The sequence below is a fragment of the Aedes aegypti genome, chromosome 2, assembly GCF_002204515.2.
Source record: "Aedes aegypti strain LVP_AGWG chromosome 2, AaegL5.0 Primary Assembly, whole genome shotgun sequence".
Classification (NCBI taxonomy): domain Eukaryota; kingdom Metazoa; phylum Arthropoda; class Insecta; order Diptera; family Culicidae; genus Aedes; species Aedes aegypti.
The window spans coordinates 160394932-160416362 of NC_035108.1; the positions used below are offsets into that span (position 1 = coordinate 160394932).

The 21431-nt window shown below is 33.5% G+C and overlaps 1 protein-coding gene across 4 annotated transcripts in view; it reads right to left on the reverse strand.

Moving 5' to 3' along the window:
- Positions 1-21431, reverse strand: part of LOC5576960 (sodium/potassium-transporting ATPase subunit beta-1-interacting protein) — a 182039-nt gene that overhangs the window by 45351 nt on the left and 115257 nt on the right. For all 4 annotated transcript variants that reach the window (XM_021842971.1, XM_021842972.1, XM_021842970.1 and 1 more), the window contains 2 exons: positions 4889-5086; positions 4310-4370 (listed from right to left, as the gene is read on the reverse strand). In XM_021842971.1, coding sequence (XP_021698663.1) covers positions 4310-4370; positions 4889-5086 — 259 coding nt within the window. The remainder of the gene's footprint in view (positions 1-4309; positions 4371-4888; positions 5087-21431) is intronic.

Below are 21431 nucleotides of genomic sequence, written 5' to 3' on the forward strand. Positions count from 1 at the left end.
GTGGTGCTCTTCTGAACAGTCTGAACGGTTGACAAAAGCGACAGACATGGAGCAACATGATGGAAGAAGCCATACATATTTATAGATACAATTGCCTTCTTGCTGTTATGAATATTTGAATATCACATCCGTTGCCAGAACCGGGAAGCATCGCAATATCCAATCCATTGCGCACCGAGGGGCGGTGTTTTCAATTATTAATCTGTCTCAAGGAGTTTTTTGTTTGGGTTCTGCAAGTGCTCTCTGTTGATTATCGTTATCGAAACATGTTGACTACATCTTTCGATAGGATTTTCTCATGTTGAAAATAATTTGATATTAATTTAATAAAATAAGTTTGAATACTAGTTTAAGGCTATTCCTTGAGTTTGAAAAGATACACTTTCAACAGAACTTCTGGAGACATCTGATGAGTTTGAAAGCAAATGGATCGTAGATAAGAATTTATTTTATCGATATATTTTTTTAGCAAACATTAGGTAGACGAAGCTTTATAGTTTATTTTGTGAATTAAAAAAAAATCATTAGGATTGAGCCAAGTTTATGTTTGTTTGAATCTTAAAAATAGTCCAAAACACAAAATTGAGAAGTAGATTCAATCTTGAGGATGTTATTCAAAATGTCTCATTTGGCATACCGAAGTATACATACGGACATGGGCGTAGCAAGGATTTCCACCAGCGGGATCGAGCGACAATAAGAGCGCATTCACAAAATTTAACGCAAAACAAATAATCAAACACAAAACCGTTTTACATTCACAGTTAGCGAAGTCCAAAACCCATCTCGGTTCAATTTGAACAGCAACATTAACGATTTGGAAAACCCATATTAGAAAAAGTTTGAAAATTTGATAGGTAGAAATTCTAATGACATTTATTTTATAATAAATCTTCGAGCTGTTTAGTAGAATACCTATAAGTAGATGAAAAAAACCGAATTTAGTACTATACCATTCAATTCCACTAGAGTTTGTATCCTTTGACAGATACGCGTATTTCGACCTCAACTGTAAGGCCGTCTTCAGTGTCGTGTACTAGACTCGACTTAATTTATATTTTTGCTTGAATCAATAATTTACTTCCAGAATTTTTGTAAGAGTAGCTCAAGAAAATTCGTGTAAAAATTTAAAAAGTTTTATACTTAAGGAAATACTCAGAGAGATCAAAAATTCTGCCTTGAAGCAGTTTTGTCAAGATATCCTCTAAAACACTGTATTCTAATCTTGGTGTTCACGGGGAAACTGTTCGCTGAATGGTGGTCTTTTCAGCGAGATTATTATAAAAACTAGGGTCCACGTACCCTCGATTAGGACTCGCGACGACTCTAGTTGCATTAAGGTGAAGATGAATCGAAGCCAAACTTCAAATTTTCAAGAGCACAAATCTGGAGAACTGAACATCCGTTTAAGCTGAAAACTTAATCGAATAGTCACCACCAGCTGGTTCCCTTATAGTTTTAATTGACATTTTCTCTTAAAACCGATGCTTTTACCCTAGTTTCTTTTATTCTTTTTTATTTATTTCTTTTATTATTTCATTAAATATAGCCAAAACATCTAAATGGCAGTTATAGGAAATACATAACTTTCAAAAATTAAAATTTTGAAAGTGTGTTTGACATTTTTACTAAGTTACTACAATAAGTAATTTAAACTAAGAAAACATATTTTAACTGAGTACCAGTAGCATCATATGTAGTAATGAAAAATAAAAGTTTTTGAGTAAATTCCATACCAACGAACTCTTTTTTTGATAAATTCGTCGTTGAAAAATATAAAATATAACATTGTTTGGTATACGCATTTGTTTGCATCGTATGAGCACCCCTACCTCAGATATTTAAAAGTTATTAAATGATTCAGACATTTTTAAAACATACTGAAGTGATTCAAAAATAAAATTAATTTGATTTCCAAGCCGTTAAAAATTACAAAAATATCACAAATGGTACCCTTCTGAGGGCAGGGTTGGATATTAGAGGGTTAAACAAAATTCTGTTTTTGAATCTCAGACTAGTTGGCGAAGTGTGCTCCCTAGGATCGAGCCTGCTTTCATATTCCATCTACATTCATGAACCCTTCATACCACACACGTCCGTTTCGCTTTGGGCATTATCAAAGTACAATCCACATACACGGGCTTTTCCACCAGCAAGATTGTAAAATCACGCCGAAAGTGGTACCAGCAGAAAAGCAAGTTTTTATAACCGTTGCCCGGGAGCAAAACCATTGAGAATGCCAAACTCGGTCAAATTGGCATTTTCCAATGGACAACTGTGAAATTGGATAGCACGATGCTGTAGCCATCCAGTTGGATTTCGTTGCAAAGTTTGAAGATTGCTCCTAGTTCGTTGGTACATTATTGAATTACAACCAATTAGATTGCATCCAGCTGCATAGAAGGAACTGTGAAGTATACAAAGCACCCAACAGCACGGTGCTCTCTAGACCGTTATTATCAGAAAAAAATCTCCATCAGAACTGTGCTCATCAGCCGTTTTCTATGCAACTTATGTTTGGGCAAAAAAAAAAACCAAAAGGCTCATTCTGAAATCACGTCCCTTTGATGATATCAGTTCAGAAATTCTAAAGATATTAGAGATATTTGAACGGTTTTTAAAAATTAAATGTGCTATCACAACTTAATGCAAAACTGTTTTTGATTTTGTTTCTTATAATGACGGTCTGGGGAGCACCGTGAACAGGTTTTTGCTCCACGGTGAGTAGGCACTTCGAGTATCACTTCAAGTATTACGGTTTCGAGGCAATGTGGAGCAGCACGTTTTAGTTTTTCGCGCGCAATCCCATCTGGATCGCGGAGGAGTTCAACGGGTCAACAACAGGTAGGACAAAGAAAGCACGACACGATAACTTTTTTTTGAGGTCGAAGGTAAAAACGTGCCAAGAGGGATGTATCAAAGAGATGCGGTTTGCAAATTTTATGGTTCACAGGTTGAAATATCTGCAGACCGGATTTGGGCTCAAAGCACGGTTTTTTTTCGGGTGGAGAGACGAGATTGCACTCGGGATATCCCCGAGGGCCATGTGTTCGTGATAAAACGGAATCGTTTGTGCTATGCTGTGTAGACACAGTCCACGGACCCAGCTGCAGACTACGGCTGAAACTTAATAATTTAATAAGACGCGAGAGAAATTATTCTTCCAATTTGCTGAACGGTGCTGGTTTAAAATTTGAAACACTCTACCGGCGCTACTTTTACGGTGTTAAATGGTTCATATGCAAATGAGTTTATGTGAGGCGGTATATAATGATCTACATGGTGCAAGGTTAACGAGGGCTTTAGGATACAGTTGGAAAGGTATGAAAGTGTTGACGCTTTTCATTGAAAAGTGTGTACATGGATAATTATGAAATCGAGGACGTAATGCAAAGCTCAGACACGCGATTGCACGTGCTATTTGTATAATTTCTTTTGTCTTCATTGTTTACTAATGAAATGCAAAGTATCTTAGCTGTGTTCATTATTTATTCAAGTAAAATATTAATAACTTGCACAGTAACGGTCAAAACTTAAAGACCACCTCTCTAAAATTTTCCAAATGCGTTTAATTCCTCAATTATAGCATAATGTTATTGTTAATTCAATAGTAAAATGTAATACTAGAAGCAAAGTCACACTAGCAATATACATAAAATATAAATTTATGCGATTATAAAAAAAAAAAAATGAGTGACGTGGTGTCTGTCACTTTGTGTTTTACATTCTTTACAAATTTTGGGATATTTTTTATATCAAAAACTTCAAACTGATTTATTTTGATCAACATTAACTATTCCAACTGTATCTCAAAATAGGCTTGGATATGAATCCAAAAGGAAGGGAGTGCGAATGATTATGTTCTACCGAAGACCTCACCCAGCGATTATCAAGGACACACCGGTGTAGGATGTTAGATTTCCTAAAATAAATGAACTGATAAAACCATTGGAGAGGATGAGGAGAGTAGTGAATAAATAATTCAATTAATTAAAAGTACTGATTATATCAAAGCACCACCAGAAACAAAGGTGTGAAATGGAGATAAACCCGATCTAATGAAAACAGAATGAAAATGAATGAGTTGCCATTTTTATGGTGCTTTTCTGGTGACGAACGAAAATCGTTGAATTAATTATGAATGGGAATGAGCGGCGAGTATTGGGGACAACAACAAAGGTCCGACCGACAAAAAAAGAACGAATCGAACCGAGTGAATTCTGTTTTTCACGATTCTCGTTTTCCATCGAGGAGGAAAGGGGGAAAAGGTTAAGCGAAGGATTTTCGATTTGGAACTTTGGCTACTTACAGCTATCGTCCTCGTCCAGATACGTATGCCCCAGACAGATGGCTCCGAAGAGACCCAGTAGCTGAAATGGGAGCAAACACAAAACCGTGAAAAAGAATGAACATGCGATTTTCTGCTTAGCAGACAATGGGAGTCCTACGGAGAGGAAAAGTTTCCTATTCGAAGATGAAACAATATTCGATTGCGATAACGGCACACTGGAAGGCGGAAAGCTCAGTAGGGTGTGACTTATTCTTCAAAAGTACTCAAACCTAAAATGCGTGTGCTCTTCTGAATTCTAACTACATAAAGAGAACTTTACATAACTTTGTTATTTTCCAACCAATTTAGATTTTTTTAATTTTTTTCAAAATTGAATTTATTGGAAGTTTGTAAAACAACCATATTTTCTAATATCAAAACTTGTCCTAGTGAAAAAAAAGTCAGAAAGCCACACGCATTTTGGTTTTGAGAACTAGTTAAAATTAAGCCGCACTCTAATGTAATACCGTGAGTAGGCTGAACCAATAGAAAAGAGTATCCTTCATACTTGCTTGAACTTTTATACGTTGAAAACCAACGACAATCTAAGGTACTTACCGCCAGCGCACATTGCACTCCGGAGTGTGTTATTTCTACTATGTGATAGTCTAGCAAGCAGCCATCGACCCGTTCTGGCCTCACCGGCCGGTATGGATCCTCCGAAGTGATGTTCATCGGGTAGGTCGGCTTGCAACCGTAGCCGTTCACCTCGAACCATGACACGCTGCCAGTACCTAAATTTAATAAATCGCTATCCTGAAATTTGAAAAATAAATTGTGAGTTTCAGTTGGGATGCGTATGGGAGACTTTACTCAACTCCAATCAATCTCGCACTAAAGTCTATATTTGTTTTTTAAGGCTCAAGAATCCATCATTCAATTCATTAGCAATCATTAAAAAATAAAAACTTTAAAAACCTAGAAATGTAAATCGCATTTAGGCCACCCTTGAATCGTCACCAAAAGAGCTGAAATTTGCACAGTACACTATTTTTTACCATCCTCATGATGTTGAGAAAAATATGAGAGATTGGACTTCAAAACTTTGTCTAAATTTTAAACCGCCCTGCTGTTCATGAGAACACTGAGCTGAGAAGCAGGCCGTGTCCCAGTTGGGACGTAACGTCAGAAAGAAGTAGAATTTTCGGTGAACACTCCAACTTAATCCTGCCGAGGACTACGACAGGGTGATGGAATTCCGTGCCTATTTATTGGAACGATATTCAACAAATCCAGTCAATTTGGTTGCTTCGGGGAAGATTTATGATCTGTCTATGTGTTTAGATGAGGGTTTATATATGACATATTAAGAAGCTGCAAAATACCAAGCATCTCTGTGCATAGTGAAGTTGTAGAAAACAAAGCAGATATCAGCATAAAATCGTTTTTTTCTTTTTTTATCGTAAAAATACGTCATTCTTGTAACATTACGTTTAATGTGATTGAAAATTTTTGTGATCCAAACAATATTCAGTTCAATGTGATGGAAAATTACGTCATTTGTAACTTAAATTTACGTCATTTCAATTTCTTTAGTATGTCAGGCACCTATGACGTAAATTTTAATAATTTTTTCTAAGTGTATTTGATGATTTCTTCAACTGGGAACTCCAAAATATCTTAAAAGAATGTTTCAATTAAGTCCTCTGTCATCCAGAATTTGTCTGGGGATCTTTTCTTGGAGTTTCTTAGGCAAATTTTCCTTCAGCACTTTTTCAAGAACTAAAAAAGCATCTCCTATTTCCCTTGGTATCCTCCAAGATTTCTGTCTAGGTTTTTTTTTCAAGACCTCAATTTGAAATTTTCCTAATTATTATTAGGAAAATTAAGAAATTATTCCAGACGCTTCTTCAGGGATTTCTTCAGCAATTTTAGAATTTTCAGAACTCGACCACTTTTTTATTATCTAAAGCTTTCTTCTAAATATTAAATTTAGGATTTGTACAAGAATTCAACCAGGATCACCTCTAAGGATACTCCAAGACATATCGTGGAATCTCTGCTTTCAGGGATAACTTCGAAAATTTATTCAGGAATTTTTCCTAAAACTCTATCAAATGTTTTCAAGGAAGTCTTTTGCCTTGGAGATACAGAATTCACTTCTTCAGTGAGTTATTCATGGCATTCAATCAAAAATTTTGCTGAGGATATCTTGTAGTCCAAAGATTCATCCAGGGTTCTTCCAGATTTGTCTCAAGAAATTCTTTGATGTACTTTAAAAAAGACACGGACACCGTCTTCAGCCATTTGGCTGCACAGAGTGTAACTTAACACATACAAGCAAGCTCCAGTCCAAGTAACATTGATAGCTGAATAACAGCTTATTCAGTTACGATGCTGTTTGTACAACCTCATTTCAGCCGGTTAAGCTGTTATTAATCTACCATTGTTACCTGGGAGTAAGAGTGCGGCTTATTTTTGAAAAGTCGTCTAAACCCAAAAACACGTGTGCTCTTCTGAATTCAAATCACATAAAAAGAGAGACTTACAAATTTGAGCCAAAAATACGTGGTGGCGCAAGCGACTTGAATGTGAATTTTATACCTTCAGTTAAGTAAACATAATTTTGTTATTTTCCAACCAATTTTGAAACTTTTAGCATCATTCTCTCCATAATTAAATTTATAAAAACTTTGTAAAACACCAAATTTGTCTAAAATCCAAACTAGTTCTAGTTAAAAATAGTTTACTCCCAGTTTTCCTCATTTTACTAAAAATTTCATCTTTGTTTGACCATAACTTCATGAATACTCAACCGATTCCAAATCATTTGACATGCTTTTGAAGCTTATTTGATTATTTGCAAACTGTTCATACAGCATATTTAATGAAAAAAATGTTTTGACCAACTTATTCAACAAAAACTGCACAAACAAATGATTTATTAATGAAAAATGGCAGTTTTTTTTACAAATTTATGCCAGTTAGACATTATCTCCAAATTATCCATTATCTGAAATTGGTTTTTCTCATTTGTTAAACCTTTGAAAAGGACTTTCCAAATTTTTTTTAATAATTTTAAAACAAAAATATGTTTTAAATTTGCGGGCCACAAGCACTTTCAGCTGCGTCAGCCACCACGAACTTCTCTCAAATCACTTTCCACTATTCAACTCATAATTTAAACAATATGCTTTATAAACTTATTTTTTCCCAGAAAAAAATGCAATTTCCGGCAAAAAATCTTAAATAATCCTAAGAAATTTGAATTTCTCATATTAAAATCATGCTTTTGGGTAGTTTTTTTTTGAATATCTAAGTCAAAGCCATTTTTTTGAAAAATGTGTTGTATGAACAATTTGAGAACAACTAAACTTGCTTAAACACATGTAAAAATATTTGGAATCGGTATATGGTCAAACATAAATAATGATTTTTTAGTAAAATTAGGAAAAAATTGGAGAAAACTATTTTAAATTAAGCCTAGTTTAGATTTTAGACATTCTACAAAGTTTTCATGAATTTAATTGTGAAGGTAATGGTTCTAAAAATTTTAAAATTGTTCAGAAAATAACGCAGTTATGGTAATTTCTCTGAAGGTCATTTTTTATAACTTGAAAATTCACCTTCAAGTCGCTTACGCCACCTTTAAATCTAAATATTTTTATCAAACTTGGAGGTTTCTTTTTTAATGTGATTTGAATTGATTAGAGCCCACGAATTCAAGACATTCAATCTATTTTCCTTAGGATTTTCCTGGGGTTGAGCATCTTTAATCGTTAGAAGGGAATCAGCCATATCTGTCAAGGGTAAAACTTTACTAAAATTTGTCGAATTGCACCTGGAGTAAACTGAAGAAATATCGATAGCACTGCGGAACACGTTTTTGTCTCCAGCATCAAAATACCTCTATTTACTTAATAGGGTCCTAAAGCCCTGTCCCAATTTTAGTATCAAACGCTTAAGTTTAGGGCAAAAATACATGTTTACTCAATTTTTAAATGATTTTCATTTGTTTAAGTCCAAAAAACATTTTTTTATGATTTTTGAGATTTTGTCTCACCCCTTGGTTTAAACTCAAATATTGGGTATATTTTGTTTTCCATGTCCCTTCCGAAATGTCAGATAGGAACAAACCCAGTGTTAAAACTATAAGCCCTGTGGCATTTTTGTCGAAACAAAGAATGTCAAACATGATCACAAGTGTCAAGGTTCATATTTGGAACCATTTTTAAAACTGAAGTTTAAAAATGTTATGACCGTTATTTGAGCTAGAAAAATGGCTAAAGTAGTTGCAAGAACATGTTCTTTCGTATTATTAAATAAAAACAAGAATTCATTAAACATTTTAGACCCCAATTAAGGGTTGCTAAATCCATTGCCGTCTACAGAAATATCATAGCACGTCTAGTTTTTGAGGTATTGGTTGTTTGTAGTAGGCTATGGTGAATGATTCTATAATTAAGCAGGCTATGACTATGACAATTGACAAAACTAAGACCATTATTGAATAAACCATTGAAAAGAGTACATCGTTGTCTTAATATTCCCTACATCATCAGAAGTGGGATTACCCAACAAGATGTTTCTACGTAGTCAGAAGACCGCTGAAGAAATACAATGTTCCGGATTCAATCCAACCGAATCAAACCAAGAAAATGTCGCTGAAACTCGACTAGCGGAATCCGTTCTTGGGGATGGAAGTCTCGCCCAGCGTGAAAGTATTAGCGACTCAGCGGAATTCATTCTAGGGGATGGAAATCTCGCTCAAATTCAAGATACAACGCGTGTAGCAATCTCAGGTAGACAACAGCTTTCGTCAGAGAGAGGATCGGGAGATTCTACAGCAATAACAATGAATACATTTGGAAGGCCAGCATCGGTGGCACCTGTATGTTCCAGTCAACAACCCGTTATCACCGTAGTTGAAACATCAAATTCTCAAGCTATACAGCCATTACGCCCTGACGAACTTTCTTCGATGTTGCCGACGTTTTCTGGTTACAATCATGAAGATGTGAATCATTTTTTGAAGACTTTATCCAACACAAAGCAAGCACTCAATGTTAATGACCAGACAATGAAAATCGTATTATTCAAGCTACTGAAAGGAAAAGCCCAGTATTAGTTGCATTCAAACGCGGATTTTATGATGAAAAGCTATGAAGAACTGACTAAAAATTTACAAGCCATGTTCACCATCAACGTCAATGTGTACCATTTGAGAAGCCAACTTGCAAAAAGAACCTGGTCCGGAAGAGAATCATTTGAAGAATACTACCAATCGAAACATTCAATTGCACAGAAGCTCAATTTACCGGAGAAAGAACTGGTTGAATATCTGGTAGAAGGTATTGAAAATCAAATTCTTCGAAATCAAGCCAGGATTCAAAATTTTCAAACAGTTCAAGAGGTATTGCAAGCATTCCGATTGATACGACTTGATCCAGCGCCAGCACCAGTGAGGAAGTGGACAAAGCTTTGCTTTTCGTGCAACCAACCCGGACATTTTGAGGCAGATTGCAGAGCTTATCGAGGAGATGATATCAACCAGATGAAACACATGCAAACAAACAGTAAATTTGGAAAATCAAAACCAAAAATGAACGACAAGACTATACACGCCTTAGAGGACAACGATTTGAAACAATATGACGGACAAGATAAATGTGACGGTTTGGTAAATTTTAGACTAATCGATAATTGTACAAATTTAAAAGCTCTTTTTGACACAGGAAGTCCGGTCTCACTGATACGCCGAGGTTTGGTTAAAGCAAAAGATATTAAACAAGTAAATAATTATAAAAGTTTTCGGGGTATCGGTGGGAAACGGCTCAAAATTTTAGGATTATTCACCAACAAAATTTTTATTCAAAACATTGTTTTCAGTATTGATTTCTATGTAGTCCCGGATAACGTTTTAAACCTTATTGATGCAATCATTGGAAGAGATGTCATCATGCAACCTTGTATACGGACGATAATTCAAAATAATATCAAAATTTACTCAATTGATCCTGGTAATTTGAAAGCTGAACTCCCTGAACATAAGGTATATAAAATTAATAATATTAACTCCAACATCCTTGATAATATGAAAATTGGAAATATATCAAAAGATCATTTGGCAACATTTTCTGAAATTTTTCGAAAAAAATATCTTGATTATGTTAAACCATCGAAGCCAATTCATGAGTACGAGATGTTAATTAATTTAAAGAAAGGAGAACCTTTCCATTTCAAACCTCGAAGGTTGTCATATGATCAGAAACGTAAGGTAGAAGACAAAATTAACGAACTTTTAAATGCAGGTATTATAAAAGAGAGCAATTCACCTTTCGCTAGTCCTATAGTTCTGATTCCGAAAAAAAATAACGATTTTAGGCTTTGCGTTGATTACAGGAAGTTGAATAAGGATACTGTACGTGATAATTTTCCACTTCCTATTATAGAAGATTTATTTGATAACCTTAAAGACAAAAAATATTATTCCATTCTTGATCTTAAATCTGGTTTTCATCAAATTAAAATTTCCCCAAATTGCACAAAGTATACTTCTTTTGTAACACCCAGTGGCCAATTCGAGTATTTACGAGTACCATTTGGATTGTGCAATGCTCCCGCTGTATTTCAACGTTTTATAAATAAAATTTTTGAGAAGCTCATTAAAGAAGGAAAATTATGCGTATATTTGGATGATATTTTAATAGCAACTAGAACAATCAAAGAACATTTTGAAGTTTTACAACAGGTTTTTGAAATATTAAGCCAAAATTTATTAGAACTTAATTTGGAGAAATGTAAATTTTTGTTTGACGAAATTGATTATCTTGGCTATACAATAAACAATAAAGGTAGAAAACCAAATAGCAGTCACATAGAAACAGTCAAAAATTTTCCGGTTCCTCAAAATTGTAAGCAAGTTCATAGGTTTCTTGGACTAATGAGTTATTTCAGAAAATTTATTCAAAATTTTGCTGTTATTGCCAGACCTTTGTACAATTTACTTCAAAAAGATGCTATTTTTGAATTTGGACAAGAACAAATAAATGCTTTCAATCTTTTGAAACAAAAATTAGTTTCAGCCCCTATTTTGGCAGTTTTTGATCCACATGCTGATACTGAACTTCATTGTGACGCAAGTTCATTTGGATTTGGTGCAATTTTATTGCAAAAACAGACAGATAATAAACTTCATCCTGTTAGTTTCTTTAGCAAAAAAACGGATGAGTACGAATCAAAACTTCATAGTTTCGAATTAGAAACCTTAGCTGTGATTCATGCAATTAAAAGATTCCATGTCTATTTGGCTGGTAAAAATTTCAAAATTTTCACGGATTGTAATGCGTTGGTACAAACATTGAAGAAAAAGGAAATGAATCCAAAAATAAATAGATGGGCTTTATTTTTGGAAAACTATAATTTTGAGCTAGAATATAGAAAAGAGGAAAAAATGAGACATGTTGACGCACTTAGTCGAATTCATATGTATAAGAAGGTAAATAATAATCAGCAAACAAAAGAAATGACAGGATGTACGGTTGGAATACTTAATGAATCACAAATAGAGCATAATATTACCATAGCTCAAGAGCAAGATTCAAAATTAAAAAATATTAAACAAATTTTAGTAACATCGACTTTTCCAAATTTTATGTTATTAGACGGAATTTTATTTAGAAAAGACAATGGCAAAAATCTATTAGTAGTTCCCAAAAATATGATTGATAATATATTAAGGATTTGCCATGATAATCGTGGACATATAGGAATAGAAAAAACTATAGTAGAAATAAAAAAGAATTTTTGGTTTTCATCTATGAGGAAGTATGTAAAGAAACATATCAAAAACTGCTTGTCGTGTATCTTTTACAACCCAGTTGGAAAAAAGGAAGGATTTTTGAAAATAGTGGAAAAAGGGAATACTCCGTTCAATACAATACATTTAGATCATTATGGGCCTATAAAAATCCAGCCTAATAATAAATTTAAATATATTTTAATTATGACTGACGCGTTTACTAAATTTACTAAGCTTTATCCAACTAAAACAACTAATACAGATGAAATACTTTTGCATTTAGGAAATTACATGAATTACTACAGCAAACCTGTAAGAATTATCACAGATTGTGGAACCGGATTTACATCAACAAAATTTCAAGATTTTTTAAATTTAAATTGTATTGAACACATAAAAACTGCAATTCGAACTCCACAAGCAAATGGACAGGTAGAAAGAATAAACAAAACTTTAACACCCATGTTGGCAAAATTGTGTAATGAGACTCATTATAAATGGGATAAATTATTGCCAGAAATAGAATATGTATTTAACAACACTTATAATAAATCAATAAACAATTATCCTAGTATTTTGTTATTTGGGAAAATGCAAAGAGACTTGAATGATGAGAATTTTAATTTGAAATCATTTGTTCATAATAGACAACCATCGAGTGAAATACAAAATATTTCTGAAATAAGAGCAAAAGCTCAACAAAATAATTTAAAACTCCAAAGTTATAATAAAAAAATGACTGATAGAAAGCGTACAAAAATAACCAAATACAAAGAAGGGGATTTCGTTGTATTAAAAACAATTGATTCACACAAATTATCTCCAAAGTTCAAAGGCCCATACACAATTTCTAAAATATTGCCAAACGATCGATATGTTGTAGTTGATATTGAAGGGTTTCAAATTTCAAATGTTCCTTTAAACGCGGTTTGTTCACCACAAAATATGCGGAAATGGATTGATGATGATAGCTCAAATATTGATTGTCTCGATGAGGACATCGAGAATGTCAGGATGGCCGAGTTGTAGTAGGCTATGGTGAATGATTCTATAATTAAGCAGGCTATGACTATGACAATTGACAAAACTAAGACCATTATTGAATAAACCATTGAAAAGAGTACATCGTTGTCTTAATATTCCCTACATTGTTGAAAATGCGAAAAATGCCAACTTGCATGGAACTTTACCAGCTTGTAAGGCAATTTATTTGCTTAATTTGCCACAGAATTCAAATTTTATGTGTATAACAACACTTATCATGAAAGTTTGTAATACTTTTGACGCGGAAAAGTTATTTTTTGATGGTTTAGAAAAGTATTGTATTTTGCCATATATGAGAAACGAAGAATTTTGTATGGAGACTGCAAGCATACTGAAAAAAAATCGGTTTAATCTAAATTTAATCGTGCAATTTCAATCAAAATACTTCTAAAATGAAAGTTTAAGTCCTCTTTTGCATGCTAGGTGGAAAAGATCACAAAAAAGTTTGATAAAATATACTTCAAATTTTAGGTGAACATCAATAAAATCAATGTTTTATACAACTTTGGCGACCTGTAGCTAAAAATTGTGACGTGCTGGGAAATTTCTGAGAACGGCATCAGATTCAGCAGCCCCAAATCTACTAGAGACACATAATTTGAACCTTGAGACACGCAAAAATGTAATTTTTGTTGTGCTGTGTAGGCGAAGGATGTTCCATTCAATCATAACGGTAGATATCTCAGTACTTCATCTGGGATTCCGTGGATGATACCAGAAATTGATTCAGTTAATCATCCGATGATTTTTTTTTCCAAATTTTACTCAACAAATTTCACTTATAATATTTGTAAGAATTTATCCAGAAATTCCAAAAAAAAAACATTTGTTCCGATGTTTTCCTAAGAATGTGGTTCCGTAGGAATTTCTGCAGAAGGTTTTATTTGGCAAAACTTGAGAGAATCGTTCGAAATACTGTGACTTTAGAAAGCATTTGCTTAAAAAGAGACTTTAGAGGCATTTTCTGAAAAATAGAGACGTACATTGAAATAATGATCAAGTTTTTGAAAAGAGACATGCTACAAGAACAGCTTTTGAAAACAAAATTAGTGAAACTTAAGGCAAGTGTTCCATCCCCAGCAGTTTTTTTGTTCTCTAATTTTGTCCAATTGTTTGCAATTGTTGGAGAGATAAGCGAGCCAAATCGTTAAAAAAAATGAAATTATCTCCAGTTGACTTAGTAAGCAAGCATCGAATATCCGTTTTGGGTTATGACTTCTTTACGATTTAAACAAAATCGACTCAATGATCAACATCAACATTTGTAACTTCAACTTTTTAAGCTGTTCTTCAATGTGTGGTTGCTCTTTTGATAGGAGCGTCCTAGCAAAAAACTTTTTTTGGCAAAGTTGTTCATTGAGGCACTTTTGACATTTCTTCCGAAGATACTTACACTGTATAACTGACGAGGGTGGCGCTGTATGACACTTTAGTAAAAACAGTCAAAAAATCTGTTTTGACCATTTTTTCATATAAAAAAATGGATAAAAATATTGGGTTATCGGGTTTTCAAAGCTTAACAATAAAAAGTAATTTAACAAAATTTACTAGCAATATTTTCAATGATACTTTGGGGATTTTTTGCTAGACTAATTTATGGATAAAAAAGGGATTAAAATGGGATATATGTCATTTAATCTGCTTTCAGATCTAGAGAATAATCAGATTGAAAAAAAAAAAACAACTAAGAATTTCTTAAAGTTCAGACGTGTTTCATTTATTTGCATCGTATAATATGACTTTTATTAAACACAATACTAATAAAAATTGAAGGACATGGCACATATGGGACAAATAATCTTGAATTATGTTTAAATGTTTATTAGAATACCAGTTTAGAGATGACCTCTTCAAAACACTTTGTCAACATTGAATATGTTTCTGAAATATATTTTAAAAATATAAATTCATTAAAAGTTTATCAAATATAAGCATTTTTTTTAAAACATATTTTCATCAAATTTTCAAACCACCTTAACAGAAAAGTCCCACTTTTCTTTCTTCACGGCAATGAAACTAATGTTCTTGACTATACAAAAAATTAGCTGCCACCATCTGCCGCTTCATGAGTTAACCTGGATTTTGTAAAATACTATTTTTAGACTGTTTTTACTAAAAATATAATTAAATCTGAAAATTTTGCTAGAAAATGATGTAAACTTACTTTGTTATAGTTAAGTTTCTAAGACTTGATGACAAAATTTTATTTTACATTTTTTATACGAAATAATGGTCAAAATCGATTTTTCACTGTTTTTACTAAATTGTCATACATCGCTATCCATGTCAGTTATGGAGTGTAATTGTGTTCGGAAGAAATATCAAAAATACCTCAATGAACAACTTTGCAGAAATAAGTTTTTTGTTAGGACGCTCTTATCAAAAGAAAAATAAACTGATCTAGATCAGGTGCGCCAGCTACCCGAATGACACTTTTCCTCGCAATTCATTCCCCAGAATGACCCGAAATCTAAAGGGATCGTGATATTTGGACTCCCTTCAACCCCCTTAAACGACCACGTGGTTTATGAACGGCTTCAAAGTAAATGCAGTTCAAAATTTATAAAACAAAATGTTCAGTAGCGGACAGCGTGGCGATGAAGAAAAAAAAGCCCGATGAAACTTTAAAGAACCGCTGATTAAGAAAGCAGGATGCATATCATATGAACCTTTCATCACCTTGAAATGTATGAAGTTATGACAATTATGAATGCCAAAAACTTTTCGGGGAAATAGAGCACTTACGAAACTGGGATATTCAGGGAACTGGCATTCGCAGAACTAATGGGGAAACGACATTGGGGTACTGATATTTGAGAGAAAGTAAAAAAAACCCTAATATACCTTTAATTACCTGGTAGATGTACGAGAAATTTTATTGAAATAAAATATACTCATAAAGAATAACTCGCGGTAAAAGGTGATGCAATTTTCTCGAAGGTAAAAATAGATAAAAGAGCTTAGAATATTGTATTAAATACTTATGTACCTCATAGGCAAAAAACTTGCAAGAGATGTAGAATAGCAGTATTGTCTCCGATCTATGCCTTAGCAAAAAGCTTGAAATGAGACGGTACCATTATCAATTTAGTGCCCTTGAAGGTATGAACAGGGGCACGAGTTGACTATTGTAACGGCCATCTTTGGATTCCGGGATGTTTCACCATGAATTAATTGATCATAATAGACAAGAAAAATAATTTTGGGAATGGTACTTTCTGGCGAATGGTTGTCTGGTAAATGGTTTTCTGGCGGACGTCATGGCGAATGATTTTCTGGCAAATATCGCACAATCGTAAGTTTTACATGTTCTCATAAGCACTTTGTCATTTAAAATTAAAATATTTTATTAAAGTATTATGTATTTGAGCTGCTCAACGTACTCAACATCTAAAAATAACGTATTTTTAGCACTATGGAGCAAATGTGCCACCCATATGAGACAAAACGGCCACGTACAGATTACATATCAAGTTAAGCAATACGTTAAATGGAAATTACTATATTTTCTATTAATATTACTCACAAATGAGAGTCTTAATTGCAATTTATGACAGGATAGTAAAAAAACAACAAAAAAAATCCTTGACAAAAAAGAGCTCAAAACATCAGAAAGCTTGTCAACATAAAATATTTACAGAAAATTTTCGTTTATGATTACAAATATCAGTTCAATTCTTTATCCACGGCTAAAACCACTATCGATACATTATCCTGGTTCACTATTTTCATTATGTTGCTAAAATTTCAGTTCAATTCTTTATCCACGGCTAAAACCACTATCGATACATTATCCTGGTTCACTATTTTCATTATGTTGCTAAAATTTACATTTTCTCAAGTATTACTGCATTTTCATTAGCAGAATTTCGTGCGTAAAACTTTTTTTTTTCGTTTAAACGCCACAAATTTTACAAAATCTGTTTTACTACTACTTATTTTTAGTCGTTCTTAAAAAAATCGATAGAACAGGTGAAAAAAATCATTTTTTTTTTAATGATTTTTTTTACAATGTATTCAGACTTTTGAGGGAACATGTTGTTAGACTCAAATAGAATAAAAACTACTCGGTGACATATAAATTGGAAGACACACTTGCCCCAAATTTTGCTAATAGTAGAAAATGTCCAAAAATATTATAAATATAAATTATTTTAGATGCACAAAACACGAATACAATAATTTGTTATTATATTGCTCGTATTTCGCTAGTTTTTATTGCTGACTTTTCTCTTCATTTAAATGGTGTCTCGTATAGTATTCTTGGTGTCTAAGCACGCCAACTCCATATAACAATGCTATTATCATATTCGAAAACGAAAACGTGGTCATAGGTGAGCCAAACATTCTATGTTCATTCGCAGCATGCACTGTTGGCCGAATCTACTAGTTTTTTTTTACGATCGTCTATTGTATGCGTTGGCTGTTATCCCGAAAACTGCATCGAACCTGGACCAGACACATGTTTCGGTGTAGCCAGTCCAACTACAGAAAAGCAATTCATATACGTTCCGCAGGATGAATCTGTTGATTTAAATCTAGCACTATGGCTTTCGTTTCATGTCCAGATACTACTGACTAAACCATGCAGCAGTTCCATGCTGACTAGGTCAGGCCATTCAACCTTTCTCTTTTGTTGTACATTTAGGACTTGGAAGCATGTACTACACAGAGCTTTCGCAGTGTTTCTGAGCGAGGTTCATAATTTTCACCAGTAACATAGCAAAATTAAATACGTGATATGATCCGGCTGGTAGTGTGCTATACTCCAGTACGATTTGGCACTTTGTGTCACGATTTGATCTTACGACCCCGAAAGAAAGGGATAGGTTCTACCCTCAGTAGGTACGTGACATTTTATTTGGTTTGACTTTCATCGTCATCAATAATGATATCAAAAGAGCAACAAAAATCGCTTCGATCCAATTGAAACAAGAAAAACGAAGTGCTCGTCGCGTTGAAAACATTAAATGCCAGCAGTTGATAAGACCTCGATGATGAAGTGAATGAGTTGAGATTTTTCTCCGGTGCCTGGGAGCAAGCAGGTCAGAAGTTTTTGCTCTAATCACTTTATTCAATTTGGAAATGGGTTTTTGACATTGTTAGCTGTCCTTGTTATGGTATGTAATTTCTCGTTTTTTTTTGTTGGGTAAGTATATTGCATTGTTGGTTGCAAACGTAATATGTTTACAGCAATGAATATAATAGTGAAGTTATTGTAAAATGAATATTATACTGTTGTCAGCATACTGACATACATACATATGTTTGACGTAGCATAGTATAGCATTGATGACCGTACTTGTTGTATTTACTGTTCCGTGATTGACCAAAACAATCAAAATTACACAGAAGTCGATCAAGGGAACAACACTGGTTACGGTATAATTGATTTTAGTTTCAAATTAATTACAATCATGACAAATCCTTAAATGTTACTTGGACAAGTTGTAGGGAAGTTAGGAACTGTTTTTTAACAGTAAACGTTGATAACTTTAAAAGAAGATGAGATAGAAGGTTGGTGTCTTCAGAGAATGATTTTTCAATTATAAACAACTTTCTATAGTTAAACTTTTTGCTAGAATCGTTATAGAATATGTTATAATAAAAAATCTATTTAATACTAAATGCTCTGTAGCTCACGAATAAACGTTTGTACAAAGTTGGTGACTAGATAAAAAAAAAATCAACATTATATACAACTTTGCTGAAGGTGAAAACATCTTAGAATCTAAAGATGTCTAATACAATAATTGATTGAAAAGGACAAAACTTGTGAAATAGTAAAGCATTTATATTGATCTTCTTAACCCCCCAACGCCCAGTGTCACCTCTAGGTGACACCTGTTTTGTTTTGCTTGTCAAAAATCAGTAGGGGTCTTTACAAGGAAAATAAATTTTTGACCAACCTACACAAAAAACCACTTTTTCCCTTTTCTTAAATACCATGCCCACACAGTTACGGATCACCCACAGTGACGGATCACTTTGACGTTCAACATCGGATAACTCGCTCAAAACATAAACGTTGACGTAAAACATATTTTTCCCATGTTATACTATTTGTCTTTTACCATTTGTAATGTTAAGCACAACATTCAACCGCTAAATAACTGTTTATTTGACAAATGTTTAGTTGGTAGCACACAGCTATCATTATATGGTCGTTTTCTGTAAGAAGTGCCGTCAGCATTCTTAAGCTCCCACAGGTGGTAAAATTCAAATGTTATAGCATGTTTTTTGCTCGTTCGCTTCGATTTAGTATGAATTCATCTCTGGAAAACATTTTACTTGATTTTTTATTCAAAATACCGAATATTAGCAGTCCTAACTAGTGATCCATAATATGGACCAGGAAATGATTGTTTACCACGGATATGGATCACTTTAAAAAAATGTAGATTTCTGCTATTTTATGCATTGGATTCGACATTTTCAGACAAAAGCAGTAAGGATAAAACTAATAAAACATCAAGGTTTGTAAATTTCATGTTTTAGCAGACAAAAATGGGTGGAAAACTTGGTGTGGAGTGAAAACAGTTCATGTATCAGTTACTACAATGCAGTATCACAATCAAAAGGGCATTTTACCCTTGTTTCCAGCTCTAACACTGCTATTTTTTACAGTAATATATGACACATTGTTAACTTTCGCCATACATTGCCATTACAGATGCATTGAGTTGAAAATCTCTTGATTTTGCGCACTGATCCGTAATATGTCACAATTTGATCCATAATATGAAAATTGATCCATAATATGGTTTTCAGGAACCGACACAATTTTTGATTTTTATGCAATTCTATGTATATATTACACTCAAAACAGTTTACTAACCGAAGTTCCAATTTGAAACAATTCGATTCGTGCTTTTAAATTACAATTTTACGTTTCCCATGTCGTTTGATTGAATTTTATAGGTTGGACTCCACACTATTTGATCCATAACTGTGGGGTCATGGTACGTTTAAAACTGCAAAACCATTCATATTGTATATTGTAATAATATATCAGATTTATGCATAAATATTGAAAAACAAGAACATCAACATACAAATTCCGGATAATCGAGTCTAAAATTCCGGATAGTCGAGTCTCCGGATAATCGAGTCCGACCTGTATCATAAACTTCGAATAAACTTGAATTCGAACTGCTTTCTTTCGGTTTGTTTTGTACCATGGCTATCATGGTTTGAACCTGAGAGGGAGAAACCAATACAAATTTCTCTACGTCACAGTGAGCCGAGATTTTGCTGTCACGAACTGTCACTGTGAGCCCGGATCTTAAACAATGGACAAACATGATAAAAGCGCGTAATTAGCCTAAGCATATTTTTGCATTTCATCGAAAGTAGCAAAAATCGAATTAGAATCAATTCATGCACATTTTAAAGTAACGTCACGAGAGCACCGTTAATTCTTATTGAATGTAACGTATTGGAATGAAGCTTTTTTTACTGTTTTCATTGAAACTGAATATTAAAGGCATAGAAAACTGTGGCCCTTTTTCAATGTTTGTCCAGAAAGATCGAAGGCACACAACAATTAAAAACTAGCGATTTTCACTAAACCTGCCTTGATTGTCGTTGGCAAACTGGAGTTATCTTGCAATTTGGAAAACAATTGTATCCAATTTCGTGTGTAGTATCGGTGCCTCCCTCCCAGGTTTGAACCAATGTTTCAAACCTCGGTTCAACCGAAGTTCAAGTGCACCGGGTTCAATATGCAACGCAAGTTTTTTTGCCGTCGTGCGTATGCTGTTAAACACGAGTAGAAAGATGCTACACGATATAAAAATGACATGCAATGCAATTTCCTTGACTAACGTTTCATTCAAAAAACGCAACTGAAGATGTTAATGTAACTCAGTTATTGATCAAAGATAAAGTAAACAAAGAGAGCCTCTCATTTGTACATAGGTCCTTTAGTAATGTTTTGCAAGAATTGTCAAAGAAAACATGCAGGTCACTGCAGCTGAAGAGCATGACAGATTGTTTATAAAGCATAGGAATTTATTGAACCGATTCAGTTCCCTTATCCAAACACAGGTATCAAACTTTCGCTTATTATATTACAATAAAACTTTCGTATAACCATATGAGATAAAACAAAGTTTACTAATTGAAAATTCAACTAACGAAATTTCAATGTACGTTATTAATTTCTTACTATTATCAATATACAAAAAAAAAAAAACAAATCGCTTTTGAAAGCGATGAAATGGACCGGTTCAATAATTTACATACATTTGTTGTAAATTATGAATGATTTCGTTATGGTAAAATATTGCTTGAAGGTTCAAAAGTGTAATAGGT